The sequence below is a fragment of the Phasianus colchicus genome, chromosome 29 (genome assembly GCF_987193195.1).
Source record: "Phasianus colchicus chromosome 29, bPhaCol1.hap1.1, whole genome shotgun sequence".
NCBI lineage: Eukaryota > Metazoa > Chordata > Aves > Galliformes > Phasianidae > Phasianus > Phasianus colchicus.
In genome coordinates, this window is record NC_143464.1 from 3,029,152 (window position 1) to 3,047,218 (window position 18,067).

Consider the following 18,067-nt stretch of genomic DNA (forward strand, 5'->3'; position numbering starts at 1 on the left):
GAATGATATCATATGTGTATACATTAGTCTATCATCTGTATCTCAGAGAGCAGCCCTGCACACAGAGGGCTGCAGGAACCAAGAGCCCAATGCCACACGTTGCAGCAGCCCTGGTGTCTGTGGGGCTGCCCCTCACCGCCCGCTGGGCGCTCCCTCTCTGCTGCCTTGGAGTTGTGCTGCTGCTTCCCTGGAGCCACGGCCATGGGCAGCAGCAGGACGTGCACTTTTCAGTGCTGCTCTGGTCCTGCAGACCAACAAAAAACACTTTGCCTGCGGTGTGCCTGCAGATAATTGTAGTGCACATATTAGCGTTAAAGCTGATGACTGTACCTGGACACCGAGTGTGTTTCACTGTTATCTAACCAGGAGCTTTGAATCTGGGCATGGAGAAGAGGAGGCTCAGAGAAGACCTTATTGCTCACTGTAACTACCTGAAGGGAGGTTGCAGGGAGCTGGGGGTCAGCCTCTTCTCTCACGTGACAGTAATAGGACAAGAGGGAATGGCCTCAAGTTGCTCCAAGGGAGATTCAGGCTGCACTTTAGGAAATACTACATTACCAAAAGGGTGGTCAGGCACTGGAATGGGCAGCCCAGGGAGGTGGTGGAGTCACCGACCCTGGAGGTGTGTAAGGAATGTGAAAACGTGGTTTTGAGGGACATGGTTGAGTGAGAACTGTTGGTGATGGGTGGACAGTTGGACTGGATGATCTCGAAGGTCTTTTCCAACCTTGGTGATTCTAGGATTCTATGATCTCCAGACCCCTGGTCATCAAACTGGTTGAAGGAGCTCACCCTGACCAACATCAGGCAGTACTGCTTTGTCTGCAGATTATCACCTGCCTCATCTCTTCACCTACAGTCGTGTCTCTCAGGGAAGTCAGATGCAGCCCCACACTCCTCTGCAGATTCTCTGATTAAATCAGAAGCAAACCATTACACTATGATGAGCAAACCATGCTATCTCCCAGTATGATGTCAGAATCTTTCTTTCCCACTGTTCCCTTCCCTGCGCGTGAAGCAGCAATCTGCTGATCGTCAGAGGGCTTATTTTGCCATCAGAAGATGACTGTGGTCATCTGAAGGCTTTGTTGGTTGTCAGAGTGTTCCATTGATTGTCAGAGGTGTTCATTAACCATCAAAGGCCTCATTAATCAAGAGCGGGTGTCACTGGTCATCAGAGGGCGTCACTGATCATCAGGATATTTGAGGAGTCCATGGGTGTGGATATGCAGACCTTGTTTTAGGTGGCAGGGTAGGGGATAGGGGGACTGAAGGAAGATGAATAAAGCAGACCCAGAGGAGGGACAGGTAGCTGCAATAAAAGAGGGGGCTAAAGGAGAGTGATGTGATCGCACTGTGGCCATACAGAGGTAGAGCAAAGGGTGAAGAGTTTGGAGAAACTGGAAGGAGGATCTGGGAGAAAACAGAGGCAGAGTATTGAGGCTGCATGGCAGCATGAGGAGCTCCATCCTTCAGGACTTTGGAGCAGATGATGAGAGAGTGTGGAAGCCCACAGGGGTGTAGGTCACTGTGTGCATGGCATGGAGCTGGGGACCCCTCCCAGCACTTCAGGGTGGCCACTGCCGGGCCGGAACAGGTCCAAGCAGTCCCTGCTGAGCATGAGAACAAGGACACAGACACAGAGTGTAGCTTTGCTGAGGGATTTATTGATCATCAGAGGGTGTCATTAATCATCTGGGTCTCCATTGGTCGTCAGAGGGCAACCTTGGTCATCAGAGAATGTCAGAGGGCATCAGAGGTGAGGAGAATCCTTGTCCCTGCAGGGTTTGTCCCCAAGGACTTAGGGCAGGAGAAGAAGGGCTGGCAGCAGCCAACAGGCCCAGGGCAGGATGTGGGTCCCCTTGGGACAGCAGCCACAGCTCCTGTCCCACCTGCACGGTGACCCTTGGCTATCCATAGGGCAGCCTGAGCTTGCCCCTTCCAAATCCCCTCCTCTGCACTGCCCCATAGAGTGCAAGGGAAGGTATGGAGGTGACAGTGCCCAGGTCCCCCTGGAGCAGGCCAGAGACAGTCCCCTCCATACCATCCATCCCCAGCCCCTGATCCCTGGTCCTCAGGGCTATGGGACACCCAAGGTCCCCAAGTGCCCTGTGGGGTTGCAGGTGTCCCCGTGCTGCTCACCTAGACACGCAGATCCAGGACCGCGCGTTTCTCACGTGGGGGATTCTCCTCTGCTCTGCTGAGCACGACCTGGGGAGAAAGGAGGTATAGGGACACACCGAGGGACAATGGGAAACGCTGGAACACACTGGGAACACCAAGGGAAAAGGGACACACTGAGAGGCCCTGAAGGCACAGGGACCCATTGTGGGTTCTAGAACACCGTGTCCAAAGCAAGGTCCTGTAGCCTGCTCAGCCCCAACTGCCCTCCATTGCCTCCTTCCCCTGCCCATTGATCGCCCACCGCAGGAGGGAGCCAAACAGAGGCCTTGGGGCCCAGGGGTGTCTCCAAGTCCCAGGAAAACAGAGAAGACAGCAACACATCGCACCCCCGTTCTTATCCCAGGGTCACCCCTCAACTTACAGGACCAGGAATGTCAACGACGACAGGTGGTGGTTCCTGGGGAAGAAGAGCCAAGGGGCAGCCATGAGGGAACTGTGAGATTGGGTGTCCCCACCCAAGCCCCCTGTTTGCCCCTAGGGCTGCCCCCAACCCCATGGCTGCCAAGTTCTGTCTTCACTTCTGCCCATGGAGAAACCCAGGGTTGGGGTAGGACATAGGGACAGGACAGGAGCTTGGGGGGCCCAAAGCAAGGGGAATAGGGATGACAAAGAGATGAGACTTGGGAGTACCAAATGAAGAGGAACGAGGATCTCAAAGAGAGGTGAATGGGGGAAAATGAAAGAGAGGGGACTGGGGACCTAAAGAGATGAGAATTGGGATGCCAAAGGAAGGAGATTTGTTGGTGCCAAAAGGATGGGGCATGGGGACCTAAAGTGAGGGCATTTGGAGCTCCAAAGAGAAGGCATTTGGGGACCCAATGAAAAGGGGACTAGAGTGCAAATGGAAGGAATTTGGATGTTCCAAGTTGAGGGGTGGCCTCTGCCAGGCAGGGGCAGACTCCACCTGTCCCTGCGGAGCTCCCTGCAGGGCAACCCTTGGACACAATCTGTGTGGCTGCCCGGGCACTCACCACAACAACTTCCGGTGCTTGCACAAGTGGCTGTGGGGAGAGGAGTAGGAGAGGGAGTGAGAGAGACATCAGGGACCCCCATGGCCAATCCCCTCCAGCCCCAGCCCACATCTCCCATGGATGCTTCACCTGAGCTTCCACTGTGCAGCACAGGGCAGCGAGGAGCATCACGAGGCTGAGCGCAGCTGCCTTCATCTTCCTCTGTGCTCTGGGAGCTGGGTGAGGCTGCAGGAAGCAAGGGCTGCATTTATCCTCCCACTGTCCCTCCCACAACCCCCAAGTGCCCCTGGGTTTGGCAGGCTCCGTTGGCACAGACTGACCTGGCATGCAGCCATCCCCTGCCCCAGCCCCGGGGCACAGGAGGCAACCAGGGATCAGAGGAAGAACATTGAGTGCTGGGATCCCCATGGCATTGAGCCCAAAGCTCCCAGATACCAGCACCTAGCACAGCCCAGCCTTTCTGTCCCCAGGACCACCGTCCCCATATCAAGGCTTTGTCCAAGGATTCATCCCTGACTTCTCTTGAGTCCTGTGATGCAAGTTGTTGGGCTGATAGTTTGGGGAACTGGGGATATAGCATTTGGGGGAGGTGAGAGGGCAACTGGGATGTGGGCAGTGAGGAAATTAGGGAGATATTTGGAAAGCAAGGAGACATAGGGATATGGGGACACAAAGATATGGGAGCATCATGGAGATATTGGGGCATCATGGGAACATGAGAATATCATGACAATATGGGGAAATCATGAAGATATGGGGATATGGGGACATGCAGCCAAATGGGAGCTGGTTGGTGACAGGGACCTGGAAGTCTGTGGGGAAAGGTGGGTGATGGGGACACATAAGCACAGGGAGGCTGGCAGTGTCCACTCAGTGTCTTTCTGGTCATGCAGGAGGTCATGAGTGAATAACAGGCCTGGGCTATGGCAGACACGTTTCCTCCTTACCAAACCTGAAGACCATGACTTTTAGAATCATGGAATCTGAGAATCACGGAATACCTGAACCACAGAAGTCACAGACTCATAGAATCAATGAGTCATGGAGGCACAGAACCACAGAATCACAGTACCATAGAATTACAGAATCATGGAATCATTTAGGAGGGCCGAGACCCCTAAGGTCACGTCAGGAGATGTGTCATGTATTTTCTGCTCTCTTAAATAGCCAGCCTCAGAAGTCCCCACGTTTCATCCAGAAATCTGTGCCGCGTGTCTGACATGGCAGTAGTGCTGCCTCTGTCCATGAGGAGAGATTGTCATGAGGACACACAGGCAGGGAATCCAAGGCTGGGGGTGAAAATTGGCATTAGGTTCTGAAGTCACTGGGCTGTGTGCCTCAGCTTGAGCAGAACAAAGGTGTCCTATGGGCTTTGTGTCATCATGATACAGCCTCCTGTCATGGCTGTAAGTGAAGCTTGTTTTATCCAGATGAAAGGAAGGAAATAATAGAGCACTGATAAATGGCTTAGAACTGCAAACAGCTCAAGGATTCTTCAAGGAAAGATGATAAGCCAATGTAGGTGCTCCATCTGACAGAATAGCCAGCTGGTCACAGCTTCACGGGGCATTTCCCATAAATAAGAGAGCTGTTGTGGGTCCTCTCTGAAAACAGCAGTTCAGTGTTTGCTTTGGAAATTGCCCAGAGAGCAGCCAGCTGGAAGAGCTTCCTTTGGGCAGATTCTGCTCTGCACAATCTTTGTCAGAGCTTAGCAGTGCTGCCTTATTCACTATATTTAAATACAGCGTGGCATTATTCCTGCTCTGGAGTTCTTTTGGAAAGAACCAATGAACTGCCCGTGCTGCCATCACTGAGGAGTATTGACTGAGGTGAGGAACGGGCTGTTTTTGTGATAAACACAAAGAAGGTGGATGACACTTGATAGCAATTCCACATGAAAGGTTCTCCTCAGGAAAACCCCTTGGCTGGTTTGAGGACATCTACAAAGAAATACTCAGGCTTTTGTAACAGCACAACACTGAACAAGTAAAATGTATGAGGTCTGAGTTCTCAGGCTGTGATCTCCCCCTGCAGTGATCTCCCCATCATGGCATCATGGCATCATTGAGGTTAGAAATGACCTCTCAGGTCATCCAACTGTTAACTCAGCACCATCAAATCCACCGCTAAACCCATAGCTGTGACCTGTCACCAGATCTGTGCTGTGTCACCCTGCTGGGCCCTGAGCCTGTGCTGCTGGGGAGCAGGTGAGGGACTTCCATGGCATGGCACGTCCTGGGTTGGGCTCAATGACCTCATCTTCTCCAACCTCGATGATTCTGAGAGTCTAGGACATTCACATTCTAGCATGCTAGGATTCTAGGTTTCTACATTTATAGGATTCTGTGTTTCTAGGATTTGACGCTTCTGGAATTCTAGAGTTGTAGGAGTGTAGGAATTTAAGCACGTAGGATTCTTGTCTGTAGGATTCTAAATTTCTACTTTTCTTAGGTTTGCAGGATGGTAGGATTATAGCTTTCTTAGATTTCTAGATTTCTATGAAGTAGGGTTCCAGGTTTCCAGGATTAATGAATTATAGGGTTCTATGTTTCCAGGATTTAGGTTTTTTGAATGCTAGGTAGGTTTCTAAGATTCCATGATGCGAGGATTCTACATTTCTTCAGTTTATAGAATTCTAGGTTTCTAGGATTTATAGGATTACAGGATTCTAGGTTCAAGGCTTTCAGGTCTCTAGAACTGTAAGTTTCTAAGGTTTCTCTAGTATTCCAGCATTCTGGTTTTCTAGGGTTGCAGGATGGGCTCTCACGACGACACACTGATGGAAGGGGGTTAAATTTTACCCGCTGCCTAAGGCTCACTAAAGCCTTTTGCAAACCACAACAGGAAAAATAAGCTCTAATCTAATTTTACCCATTCTTTAAGGCTCACCACAGCAAGATCGAGTCTCTCCATAGATAACCATAGTTAGTCAGCATGGGTTCATGGAGGGCTCTGGTGAGGCTGCACCTTGAGTACTGGGTCCAGTTTTGGGCCCCTCGCTGCAAGAAAGACATTGAGGCTCAGGAGCAGGTTCAAAGAAGGGCGACAAAGCTGGTGAGGGGTCTGGAGCACAGGCCTGATGAGGAGAGGCTGAAGGAGCTGGGATTGTTCAGTCTGGAGAAGAGGAGGCTCAGGGGAGACATTATTGCTCTCTATAACTACCTGAAGGGAGGTTGTAGTGAGCTGGGCTAAGGCCTCTTCTCTCGTGTAACTGGTGATAGGACTAGAGGGAATGGCTTCAAGCAGTGCCAGGGGAGATTTAGGCCTGACGTTAGGAAATAGTACTATTCTGAAATAGTGGTCAGGCACTGGAATGGGCTGCCCAGGGAGGTGGTGGAGTCACCAACCCTGGAGGTGTTCAAGGAACGTTTGGATGTTGTGTTGAGAGACATGGTTTAGTGAGAACTGTTGGTGATAGATGATGGTTGGACTGGATGATCTTGAAGGTCTTATCCAACCTTGGTAATTCTGTGATTCTGTGGTTCCTCTCTTTGCCATTTCCATTCGCTCTGACCTGCTCTGCCATCCCCAGGAAGAGCTCAGTGCACTCTCACAGAGGGCAGTCGTCCTTCCTTGTCTCCTCACCCATCCACTGTAAAGACTCTGTATCCCCCTTGTGCTGCAGTCCAGTTGTGGAAGCCATATAATTGTGTCTCTGTGGTCCAAACAAGAGCTCAAGCCTGAAACTGCACAAAAATTTCCGGCTCATCATATTTGGGTGTTTTCAACAGTGCAAAACACATGCCAATTGGGAAACATCATTAGATTTAGCACGGCTGAGGAGCGCATCTATGGTATTTGTGTTCAGAAGGTGGCACACAGGCATCGGACCCATTGTGAGGCTTGGAGTTGTCCAAGCAGCACAGACACTCTGAGGGCATGGCTTTCCTAAAGGCTCTGTGCTGCATTTGCAGCTGCATGTGAGTGTGCAGGACAGCCCAGGACACTGCCATGACTTCTGAGGCCAGTCACATGAGAGCCCATAGAAAACTGAGGTTTCATCAGATGAAGAACAAAGATGTGTGTCAGCTCTGTAGTGCCTTGAGCTCCAGAACAGGCAGCAGATGGAGAACAGAGATGATCTGCCTCTTCTTTTGAGAGCTCATCCCTTTTGCCAGCTGCATAACTGCATGCTCCATGGAGACAAGTAAAAAAGGCACACTCAGGTGCCCTAAACAAAGGTTTCTGTTGTCGTACAGGATGGCCAAGTATATCTCCATCCCCTCTCTGGCTCTCAGCTGATGCTCAGGAAGGAGGTGTCTGTCTCAGGGATTCCCCACACACTTCCCAAGCACTAGCACACATCCAGGAGCACCCCAGGCACCTTGGTCATCACCCAGGGTCTGTGTGTGAGCAACTGACTCCCTGCTGAAGGACCAAGGACTCAACCAGAGGAATCTCAGCTCCTGTTGGTCCGTGGGGAGCAGAATCCCATTTCCATTGCTGGGTTTCCATGTAGGGATGAGGTGCTTGCACTGCCTCAGCTGTATCAGTGCCCTGCCCAGGGTTAGTCCACCCCTCCCTGTCCTGCTCTGTGTGCCCTTTTTGTTTTAGCAATCACACTCTGGTAGGACTAAGTATGTCTGGAGTTGGCCACTGTCCACTGGACGTTTGGTGGTTAATTTAAAGTACAGTACAAACATTTCAAAGTACAGTCATGGTGCTGTTGTCTTTCAGGAGCTGTTGGCCATGGAGACCCAGAGACATCTCAGGGGAGATCAGTGGGTTGGATAGAAATGGCATCATCTGCTGCTGAGCTGTGCTGGGCTCCTGGGACAGAGGGAGCTCCTACAAGTCGTCAGTGCTGCAGTGAAAGAGCTGTGCCCAGGAGCAGCTCCTGTGCAGCACACAGCAGGACTGGGAGCATGATCTGCAGGTGACAGAGAGAAGAAGGAGGAGAGCTTGCAGCCTGCATGGCATCTGAACAGGCTGAGAGTCCACTGGAGGAGCATTTCTCACAGCCCTTGACAAGGTAAGTCTCTCACTGCAGGCAGTGCAGTGGCTTTTATTGCAAGGATCACTACATTTGGGACATTCCATTGCAGATGAGGCAGCTGACACTGTTTCTTTATCAGTGAAAAAGACCCACTCTAGTTGAGGGCTTCCATGCTGCAGCATCAGAGCACAGCCCTGAGGGCTGCGTGTCCCAGGACGGCTGCAGGCTGTGCAGCCGGGGCTGCAGCCGGGTGCCCAGGGCTGTCCTGCAGAGCAGGTCCCTGCTGTGCCCCAGGGGCTGTGTGCTGGGCCAGGGACTCTGCCGCCTGCCAGGCTCAGCACTCAGCACTCAGCACTCAGCACTCAGCACTCAGCACTCAGCCTGCACGGGGAGCTGCCCAGGGCGCTGCAGGGAGACGTGTGGGGGGAAGCAGGGCAGGGCAGGGCAGGGGCCTTCTGCTGCCACAGCTGCTCCCTGTTGCAGGGGCTTAGAACTCCAGGGCACTTCTGAGGGCACTTTGCAAGAGGGAGAATAAGGCAGTTGTTATGCTTCAGGGTGGGCTTTCCTGACCCTGTGCTTTCTGTTTTCTCTTCACTTGGCTTTGTGGGAATGGAGTTTGTGATTTCAGAGAAGAGACTGAGACTCCAATACTATCACACTGAGAGTTACCAGTCCTCGCAGCAAATTTCTTTTTTGCCCCTGCATCCATACAAATCACCATTGCCCTGTGTCCAGTGTCACCAGGATGTGTGTGACCTGACCCTTGGCACCTGCAAACACTGAGATTCCCGTGGGCCAAGAGGGGTTGGCAGGGCAGAGCTGTGCACACAGCGTCTGTAATGTACCTGTGAGCCCCAGGTAGGGTACATGGAGACAGAGAAGCAGCTGCAGGCAGGGACAGCTGCAGGCAGCAGAGACATGGACAGGGAGGGAGAGAAGAGTGCTGACTGCAAGGGCTGGGAGAGGAAAATGGGCACCTCACTGCCATCCCTGCAGTGCACATACCTTCCCTACAGCAACCCCCTGGCCTGTTTTCACAATCAGCCTGTGCATCCATTCCTAGTGCATGAGAACTTGATTAAGAGTTGCATTAAGGGCTCAACTCTCTGATAAATGCTGACTTTAGGGCGAGGAATGAGCTGACTCTCTTAGGACACCCCACGTTCTGGGCTTTTGACTCTGCTCCTGTGGTTCCTCCTGGGCTGAAGTCAGCCCTGCAAAATATTGCAGCTCTGCCACGGCAGCTCTGTGTTCTCCAGCAGCACCATGGAGAAGATGCCTCAGTGCTAAGGCCATGGAAATGCTGCTGGACGGCAGTGTCCCAGGAGAGAAAGGGAGAGCTGAGATCTTCCTCTGGTACAGTAAGGAAGACGAGAGACTTGGAGTTCTGCACAGCTAACCTTTGCTCTTACTGGCAACCAGAGTCTTGTCAGGTGAACTCCTAGAGTGTGACCATCCTCCAGTGGTGCAAACACAGAGCAGATCAGGTGGACCAATCATTTGGAAGTGCAGGGTATGCTCTTTGCCTCTCTGACATCAAAAGTGACACTGACACCTGAAGTGTCTCACAGTGATCAAGGATTTCTACCTTAAAAACACTTTTCATGAATGCTGGGGCAACTGAAGAAAATATATTGACAGAGCTCTGCTGTCCAGTTTTGAGAAATTTGTGGAAAGCTCCTTGATACCTCAGGTTTTTAATCTGAGATTACTCTGTTTTTAAATTGTTTTATTGCTGTAGAACAGAGCTGACTAATCCACAGCCTGCAGCAGAGTTCCTTGTACTCGGTGGCACCGTCAGCCAGCAGCAGCCAGAGTTGAGAGGTCTTGCAGAAAGGACGGAGGCAGTGTAGGAGGTTTCAGAAGTCACTGAGTACGGTTTGCTTGGAGAAATCTGGAGTAACATTTTCCCTTTTTTCCCTCCTCAAACAGGTGACTATGCCTTGAGGCAGCAGATGCCCAACAGCAGCTCCATCAGCGAGTTCCTCCTGCTGGCGTTGGCAGACACGCGGCAGCTGCAGCTCCTGCACTTCTGGCTCTTGCTGGGCATCTACATGGCTGCCCTCCTGGGCAACGGCCTCATCAGCACAGCCGTAGCCTGCCACCACCGCCTGCACACCCCCATGTACTTCTTCCTCCTCAACCTCGCCCTCCTCGACCTGGGCTGCATCTCCACCACTCTCCCCAAAGCCATGGCCAATGCCCTCTGGGACACCAGGCACATCTCCTACTCAGGATGTGCTGTGCAGGTCTTTTTCTTTCTGTTCTTCATCTCATCAGAGTATTGCATTCTCACCATCATGTCCTATGACCGCTACGTTGCCATCTGCAAGCCCCTGCACTACGGGACCTTGATGGACAGCAGAGCTTGTGCCACCATGGCAGCAGCTGCCTGGGGCACTGGGGTTCTCTATTCCCTGCTGCACACTGCCAATACATTTTCCCTGCCTCTCTGCCAAGGCAATGCCATCAATCAGTTCTTCTGTGAAATTGCCCAGATCCTCAAGCTCTCCTGCTCTGGTTCTTACCTCAGAGAAGTTGGGCTTATCATATTTAGTGCCTTAATCTTTCTTGCTTGTTTTGTTTTCGTTGTGCTGTCCTATGTGCAGATCTTCAGGGCCGTGCTGAGGATGCCCTCTGAGCAGGGACGGCACAAAGCCTTCTCCACGTGCCTCCCTCACCTGGCCGTGGTCTCCCTCTTTGTCAGCATTGCCACATTCGCCTACCTGAAACCCCCATCACTTTCTTCCCCATTTCTGGACCTGGTGCTGGCACTGTTATACACAGTGGTACCTCCTGTAGTGAACCCCCTCATCTACAGCATGAGGAACCGGGAGCTCAAGGTTGTCCTCAAGAAACTATTTCTATGTATGTTTTTTCAGCATTAATTATATCTTCATCATCTTCACGTGATTAGCACAAACTCAAGAAAAGCTAGGAATGGCATCATGTAATATTTCTTTTTTATTTTTTTTTTGTTTTAATTTTTTTAATTCTTGCAATAGTTTTTACTCCACTTAAATAATATTATTAATTGATATTTCCCATGTACATTTGTTTTTTTTTCTTACTCCTGAAATCTTTACTATTCTTCAAGCACTTGGCTGTTTGAGTAGATGTAAAAATAAATAAATAAATAAATAAAAATTAGACTATCATCTGTATCTCAGAGAGCAGCCCTGCACACAGGAGGGCTGCAGGAACCAAGAGCCCAATGCCACACGTTGCAGCAGCCCTGGTGTCTGTGGGGCTGCCCCTCACCGCCCGCTGGGCGCTCCCTCTCTGCTGCCTTGGAGTTGTGCTGCTGCTTCCCTGGAGCCACAGCCATGGGCAGCAGCAGGACGTGCTCTTTTCAGTGCTGCTCTCCTTGCACCACCTTTGCACGCTGTTCTCCTTTCTCCTTGCACTTGTGTCAGCCCTCAGGTCCTGCATTACGTAGCAGACCAACAAAAAAAGGACGCTTTGCCTGCGGTGTGCCTGGAGTTGTTTTAACAGCTTGGAAGAGCATTGCCATGTCAACAGACTGAAGGCTGGACACTTGGGGAGGAGGGAATCCTGTGAAAAATGAGACAGCCTTGCTCTGCCCAAAACGTTCCCATCATGCTGTAGGATGTTGTGACTGCAAACTTGTTTTTGATGGACTTGTTTATTGCCAGCTCACTCACAACCCTGGATGGCACACCTGTAAACCTAGGAGCCACAGAAAGACACCAGAGAGATCCTTGAGGTCCTGTTTGGAGACTTTCCTGCTTCAAAACTATGAGACAAGCACGCTTACAAGTCAAGGACCCTCCACTTCTCTCTGCTGGATCAAAGCTGGAACCAGGACCTGTGATCTCTTTCTCTGTCCTCCCCCCCCCACCCCCCACCCCCAACTCTGTCACTCCCTTTTCTTTCTTTTCCTCTCACAAAGTTGTCAAGTAACACAAGGCTTACTTTGATTTCTTATAACATCACAAGGTGTAGCTGCACATGGAAATAAGTGTAGAAGTGCCAGTACCTTACAGATAACTGTAGTGCACAGATTCACATTAAACTGATGCCTGTGTCTGGACACTGAGTGTCAGTTTCACTGTTATCCAACCAGGGGTTGCAAATCAGCTGAGGTTCCCCATCCGCGCTCGTTGTGTAATCAGTGCAACCCACTTACTCCAAGTGGCATCAGTTGCATGATGGGTGGAGGGAACCTTTCGTTTAAACATGCAGTTCAGCACTGGCAGTCGAGGTGCCAGAGGAGCTGTGTTTCAGTACCGACCACTTCAGAAGCAGCCCGAATCCCCTCATATGCAGCTAAGATCTCCTTCTCAGTTGCAGTGTAGCACTCTTTGGACCCTCTGTATACTCGCCTCCAAAATCCCAGGCAGCATCCTCGGGTCTCTCCTGAGGATCTTTACCACAAACTCCAAGTGGGACCTTTCTCTCCAGCAGCAGTGTACAGGATGTTCTTTACATCCTGTCCCAGCCATACTGGCCCTAGGGCCATGGCACGGGCTATGTCCTCTTTAATCTGTTCAAACGCCTGCTGCTTTTGAAATGTGAAGTCATTTTTCATCCACGTCACCTGATGAAGGAAGTGCACAATAAGGCTATAGTTTGGAACATGCAGTCTCCAAAAGCCCACTACACCCAGAAAAGACTGTGTCTCTCTCTTGCTAGTGGGTGGAGACATAGCAGTGATGTTGTTGGTCACATCTGCTGGAATGTGATGACGCCCATCTTGCCACTTTATACCTAGGAACTGAATCTCCTGGGCAGGTCCATTCACTTTGCCTCGCTTAATAGCAAAACCAGCTTGCAGAAGAATTTGGATTATTCGCTCTCCTTTTGTGAAGATGACTTCTGCTGCACCTCCCCACACAACAGTATCACAAATGTAATGCAGGGATCCTTGAAATGCCCACCTCACTCTTTACTCCAAGTTCTCTCACACATTACTCTGGGTTTATTCACATTTTGTGTGTGTGTGTGTTTTACTCACACTTTCCTCAGCGTTTACTGAAACATTTCTTCAAGTTTACTCACACTTCACTCTGGGTTTACTCAAACTTTTCTCCGATTTTTACTGACACCCTGCTCCGGGTGTACTCACGCTCTACTCCTGGTCTACCCACACTTTGCTCCTGGTCTTTCTCACACTTCAAGTTTATTCACACTTTAGTCCAGCTTTATTCACACTTCTCTACGTGCTTTACCCATACTTTACTCTGGTTTTTACACACATATTTCTTTAGATTTGCTCTCAATTCACATCCAGTTTTCTCTTCCGTCCTCCCCATGGTCAAAGAACCCATAGTTCTGTGGTGGCACCAACCTTTCTGCCACTTATTCAAAGCCTGCCATTTCCTAGACTGCTCTGCATCCCTCACCACCCCAGAAGAAGGAGAGAGAAAAATACCACTTGTGAAGCCACTCCTTCAGCCATTCGCCCTAACCCCTGAAATCCGTTTGCATAGGTCGCAGGCTTCCCTGAACAATTTCATCACTGCTTACCTGAACTATCAAGAATGGGTAGTAATCAGAGGAGCAAACCAGACCTGGGACTTTTCTGGTGATGCTGGTGGTGCAGGGAGGCCCCAGGGAGGCCACGCACTCTGGGAGAGGTGGAAGGGCCGAGAGCTAGTAGATGGGTTTAACAAATGGATCACAACAGCAACGATCTGAGGAGGAATGGTAATTTACTAAATCCTACTGAACCAAAGTGTGCCCAAAGTGTGAGTCCCCACGATAGTACAAGGGAAGCACATGCCCTTCTCTGCTGCAAACTGAGTGGGGCCTGAGGGAGAGCCACTGTGGTGCAGTCTGGATCTCCACCTATCTTCCTCTTCACACCATGTGCTCCAGGGAATTCTGCCCCTCCCCTCCCATCAGAATGCTCAAAATGCCCATAAAAGGCAGCAAGTGGAACCAGAACGCTAACTCTTTAACTCCCACTGCTTCACATGATGCTTTGATGTGGAATACTGACATAAAAAAAATCACAACACCACAACAGCCAGGACCTCACCACCCTCTCTCTGAAAAGATCCTCCCAGTCTCTAATCTAAATCTCAACTCTTGTAATTTAAAACATTTGTACCTTGTGATATCTGCCCATGTTAAAAGTTGATTTCCATCGTGTTTCTGAGCTCTCGGTGAGTACTGGAAGGCTGCAATGTGTTCTCCTCCAGGCTGTTTCTTCTCCCATCTCCCTCAGCCTGTCTTTCCAGGAGAGGTCCTCCAGCCCTCTGATCACCCTCGTGGCTTTCCTCTGGACCTTCTCTAAAAGCTTTACATCATGCTCCAGATGGGGCCTTCTGAGGGCTGAGTAGAGAAGGACAGTGCCCTCCCTTGCTCTGATGACCACCTCTCTGTTGATGCAGCCCAGGGTGCAGTTGGCCTCTAAGGCTGCAAGCACACATTACTGGCTCCTGTTCAGGTTTTCATCTACCATCTTGAAGTCCTTCCCCTCAGGGCTGCTCTCTAGGAATTCAACCCTCATGCCTGGGATTGTCCCGACACAAGTGCAAAAACTGGCATTTGATCTTGTTGAACCTCATGCTGTTTCTTTGGGCCCACTTTTCAAGCCTGGCCAGGTCCCTCTGGATGGCACCCCTTCATTCTGTCATGCCAACTGCACCACACAGCTTGGTGACATCAGCACACTTGCTGAGGGTGCTCTCTGTCTCATCATCCATGCCACTGATAGACGTTGAACAGCTCTGGTCCCAAGGCTGACCCCTGTGGACATAACTTGTGATCAGCCTCCACCTGGTGGAGCCGATTTCCCAGAGAGCCATTTACCACAGTCCTTTGGCTGCGACCTTCCAACCAATTTCTTATCCAATGAACACTCTGCCCTTCAAATCCATCTCACACATCTCTCCACAGAGATAAGGAAGTGATGTGGGACCATGCCAAAGGACTTCCAAAAGTCCAGGGAGATTTCTGTACCACTCTGTGTAACTGATGTACTGACAAAGCATCCACATTATCATTCTGACCATAAAGAACCAGGACATGTATTGAACTGTGGGGAAAATACTGATTTCTCATTTAGATCCTTGTAATATTGAGCTAAAGAAAGCATTGTAGATCCTAGGACTAAGGCTGTGTTATAGTAAACACACATCTTTTTGCAGCACACACGAAGAAATTGTTTATTAGATTGATTCTTTGCTTACAAGTGGCACCTGGTAGATAAGTGTGTTTCTGTAACTTAGCAACCTTCCCTTCAGTACCCAGAGAGCAGTTATTGGAATGGTCTGGAGTTCAGCAAAGGAATCATTACCAGAGCTGCAGTGACACAACAGACTGGGTCTGACAACAAGAACAGAAATAACAACTTGTACACAGGGGTAATTTGGGAAGTTATTATTAAATATTAGGGAAAAAAAGTCAGGACATGAGACAATAAAGATTAAATAGAAACATGGCATATCACTTTGATTAGAGTAAATAGGTAAGGAAGAAGAGGATGTGAAATCCTAACTAACAGTGAGCAGATGTATGTGTTGGAAATAATTTATATTATATAGAATATCAGTAAAATGTGTTGTGGGTTAGGTGCAGTTTCAAACAATATATTAACGTGAAAGGGACGCAGAATTCAATAGCTGATCCCAAGTGTGCAGAAAAAAACAAACAAACAACAACAGCAAAAAACCCTGCATTGATATGTAGCCATTGACACACACAGTTTGTTGTCTTTGGGTTTTAAGCAAAGAAAGAATAAAACGCTTTGTGCCTCAACCCAGGAATTGCTGAGATGTGTTCTCTCCCCTGTCCTGTAGAGGGGCAGTGACAGAGCAGCACAGGGGGCACCTGGGAGCCAGGCAAGGTGAGCACAGCGCAGCTGGGCGCTGAGTTCCAGGCTGATTTTGGGGTCCCAGCCCCGCAGCATGAGGCTCCGTCTGCCTTCCCCTCTGCAGGACAGCCCGGCCCCACCGCCCCACAGGCAGCCCCTGGCAGCTCAGTGCAGGCACTGTGTGGGGCAGCATGCGTGCAGTGGTACAGAGATGGGCCCCCAGCACAGCCCCTGACACCACATGTCCTCCTTCTCACAGCACCTACTTCCTCCCCTTTAGTTCATCTTCCTCTTCATCACGGTGCACCCTGGCTCACCTTTTAGCTCTTTCCCCCCAATTTGGCAAACTTCCATTGCTTGTTTTGCCACAATCAACAACTTTCTATCTTGGTCTGGTGTAAGTGCAAACAGTTATATCAAACCCAAGAACAAGTCCTTGCACCTGGTGGAGGCAAAAAAGTGATTTCAGAGCTTCTGTGAAACAGGATCATTGATAAAAACAGGGCTGTTCACACACCAGTCAAAGCTAAACACAGAAGTTTTACCACGAGCACACACTGATTCCTTCTGCTAAAGTAATATATTGTTCAACCGGCTAATACATTGATCCCATTTGCTAATCAAGCCTATATCAGCTCCACGGTGCCTGCTGGCATCTCATTTGCCTGCAGACACAGAGGTGGAACATGGAGGCTGTGAGAAAGTCAGCACTGAGCCAGAGTTCCTGTGGGCTCCAGGAGAAAAAGAGCACGGTGATGCCTCAGTACAAGTAGAAGGAAGCCAAACATATGTGTAGGACCATGATAACCACTAATGATAATTACACACACACACATATATATGAACAGCAAAGAAAAATGAAGTGATAAACATAAATAAATATTATAATCAGTAAGGAACGTAAGTATGTTATTGTACATACTGAGTCACTTGTTGAGACATGTGAAGTTTATGCCTGCTAAAATGTGACCAGGGCATCATTTTCCTCACCGCATTCTTGAGCTCCTGGTTCCTCATGCTGTAAATGAGGGGGTTCACTGCTGGAGGCACCACCGAGTACAGAAATGACACCACCAGGTCCAGGGATGGGGACGAGATGGAGGGGAGCTTCAGGTAGGCAACCATGCCTGTGCTGACAAAGAGGGAGACCACGGCCAGGTGAGGGAGGCATGTGGAGAAGGCTTTGTGCCGTCCCTGCTCAGAGGGCATCCTCAGCACGGCCCTGAAGATCTGCACATAGGACACAACAATGAATACAAAGCAACCAGATGCTAAAGAGGTACTGATCACAAGAAGCCAAATCTCTTTGAGGTAGGAGTGTGAGCAGGAGAGCTTGAGGATCTGGGGGATTTCACAGAAGAACTGGTCCACTGCATTGCCTTGGCAAAAAGGCAGAGAAAATGTGCTGGCAGTGAGCAGCAAGGCATTGAGAACCCCAGTGCCGCAGGCAGCTGCTGCCATGGTGGCACAAGCTCTGCTGTCCATCAGGGTCCCGTAGTGCAGGGGCTTGCAGATGGCAACGTAGCGGTCATAGGACATGATGGTGAGAATGTAATACTCTGCTGAGATAAAGAAGAGAAAGAAAAAGACCTGTGCAGCACATCCTGCATAGGAGATGGTCCTGGTGTCCCGGAGGGCATTGGCCATGGCTTTGGGGAGAGTGGTGGAGATGCAGCCCAGGTCGAGGAGGGCGAGGTTGAGGAGGAAGAAGTACATGGGGGTGTGCAGGCGGTGGTGGCAGGCTACGGCTGTGCTGATGAGGCCGTTGCCCAGGAGGGCAGCCAGGTAGATGCCCAGCAAGAGCCAGAAGTGCAGGAGCTGCAGCTGCCGCGTGTCTGCCAACGCCAGCAGGAGGAACTCGCTGATGGAGCTGCTGTTGGGCATCTGCAGTTCCTGGGCATGGAGTCCTGTGCAGAGTGCAGAAAAGTAATGGTGAGTCAAGATCATTCACACAGACACTCCTCTTGCTATGCTATAAATGTATTTTCTTTCTCTATGGAAAATGTTCATTTAGCTCTTTAACTTGAATTTATTTTCATGAGCTTCACCATCCCTTAAGAAGGAGAAGCTTAAGGAGCTCTAATTTTCCTCTCGTTTCCTAATCCTATTTCAACCTCCTGGATATTTTCAATCTTTGAGCAATTTCCATGTCTCATATCTTTATCCTGTCTGCTCTCGGAGTGCCCATCCCTA

The 18,067-nt window shown here is 50.1% G+C and overlaps 2 protein-coding genes across 2 annotated transcripts; one reads left to right on the forward strand and one right to left on the reverse strand.

Moving 5' to 3' along the window:
* Positions 1–10,046: 10,046 nt before the first annotated feature.
* LOC149914638 (olfactory receptor 14J1-like) lies at positions 10,047–14,473 on the forward strand. Its single transcript, XM_090126467.1, has 2 exons — positions 10,047–10,959; positions 14,451–14,473. The coding sequence occupies exons 1-2, from the start codon at positions 10,047–10,049 to the stop codon at positions 14,471–14,473; spliced, it is 936 nt and encodes a 311-aa protein (XP_089982593.1).
* A 2,310-nt stretch (positions 14,474–16,783) lies between these two features.
* LOC149914639 (olfactory receptor 14C36-like) lies at positions 16,784–17,758 on the reverse strand. The gene has a single exon (XM_090126468.1). The coding sequence runs from the start codon at positions 17,756–17,758 to the stop codon at positions 16,784–16,786; it is 975 nt and encodes a 324-aa protein (XP_089982594.1).
* Between the last annotated feature and the right edge of the window lie 309 nt (positions 17,759–18,067).

Bases quoted from the DNA above. Each gene is read 5' to 3' on its own strand.
- LOC149914638 (XM_090126467.1), top strand. From the start codon at position 10,047: ATGCCCAACAGCAGCTCCATCAGCGAGTTCCTCCTGCTGGCGTTGGCA. The intron at 10,960-14,450 runs GTATGTTTTTTC...CTGTTGATGCAG, and splicing joins CCTCAAGAAACTATTTCTAT to CCCAGGGTGCAGTTGGCCTC.
- LOC149914639 (XM_090126468.1), bottom strand. From the start codon at position 17,758: ATGCCCAACAGCAGCTCCATCAGCGAGTTCCTCCTGCTGGCGTTGGCA.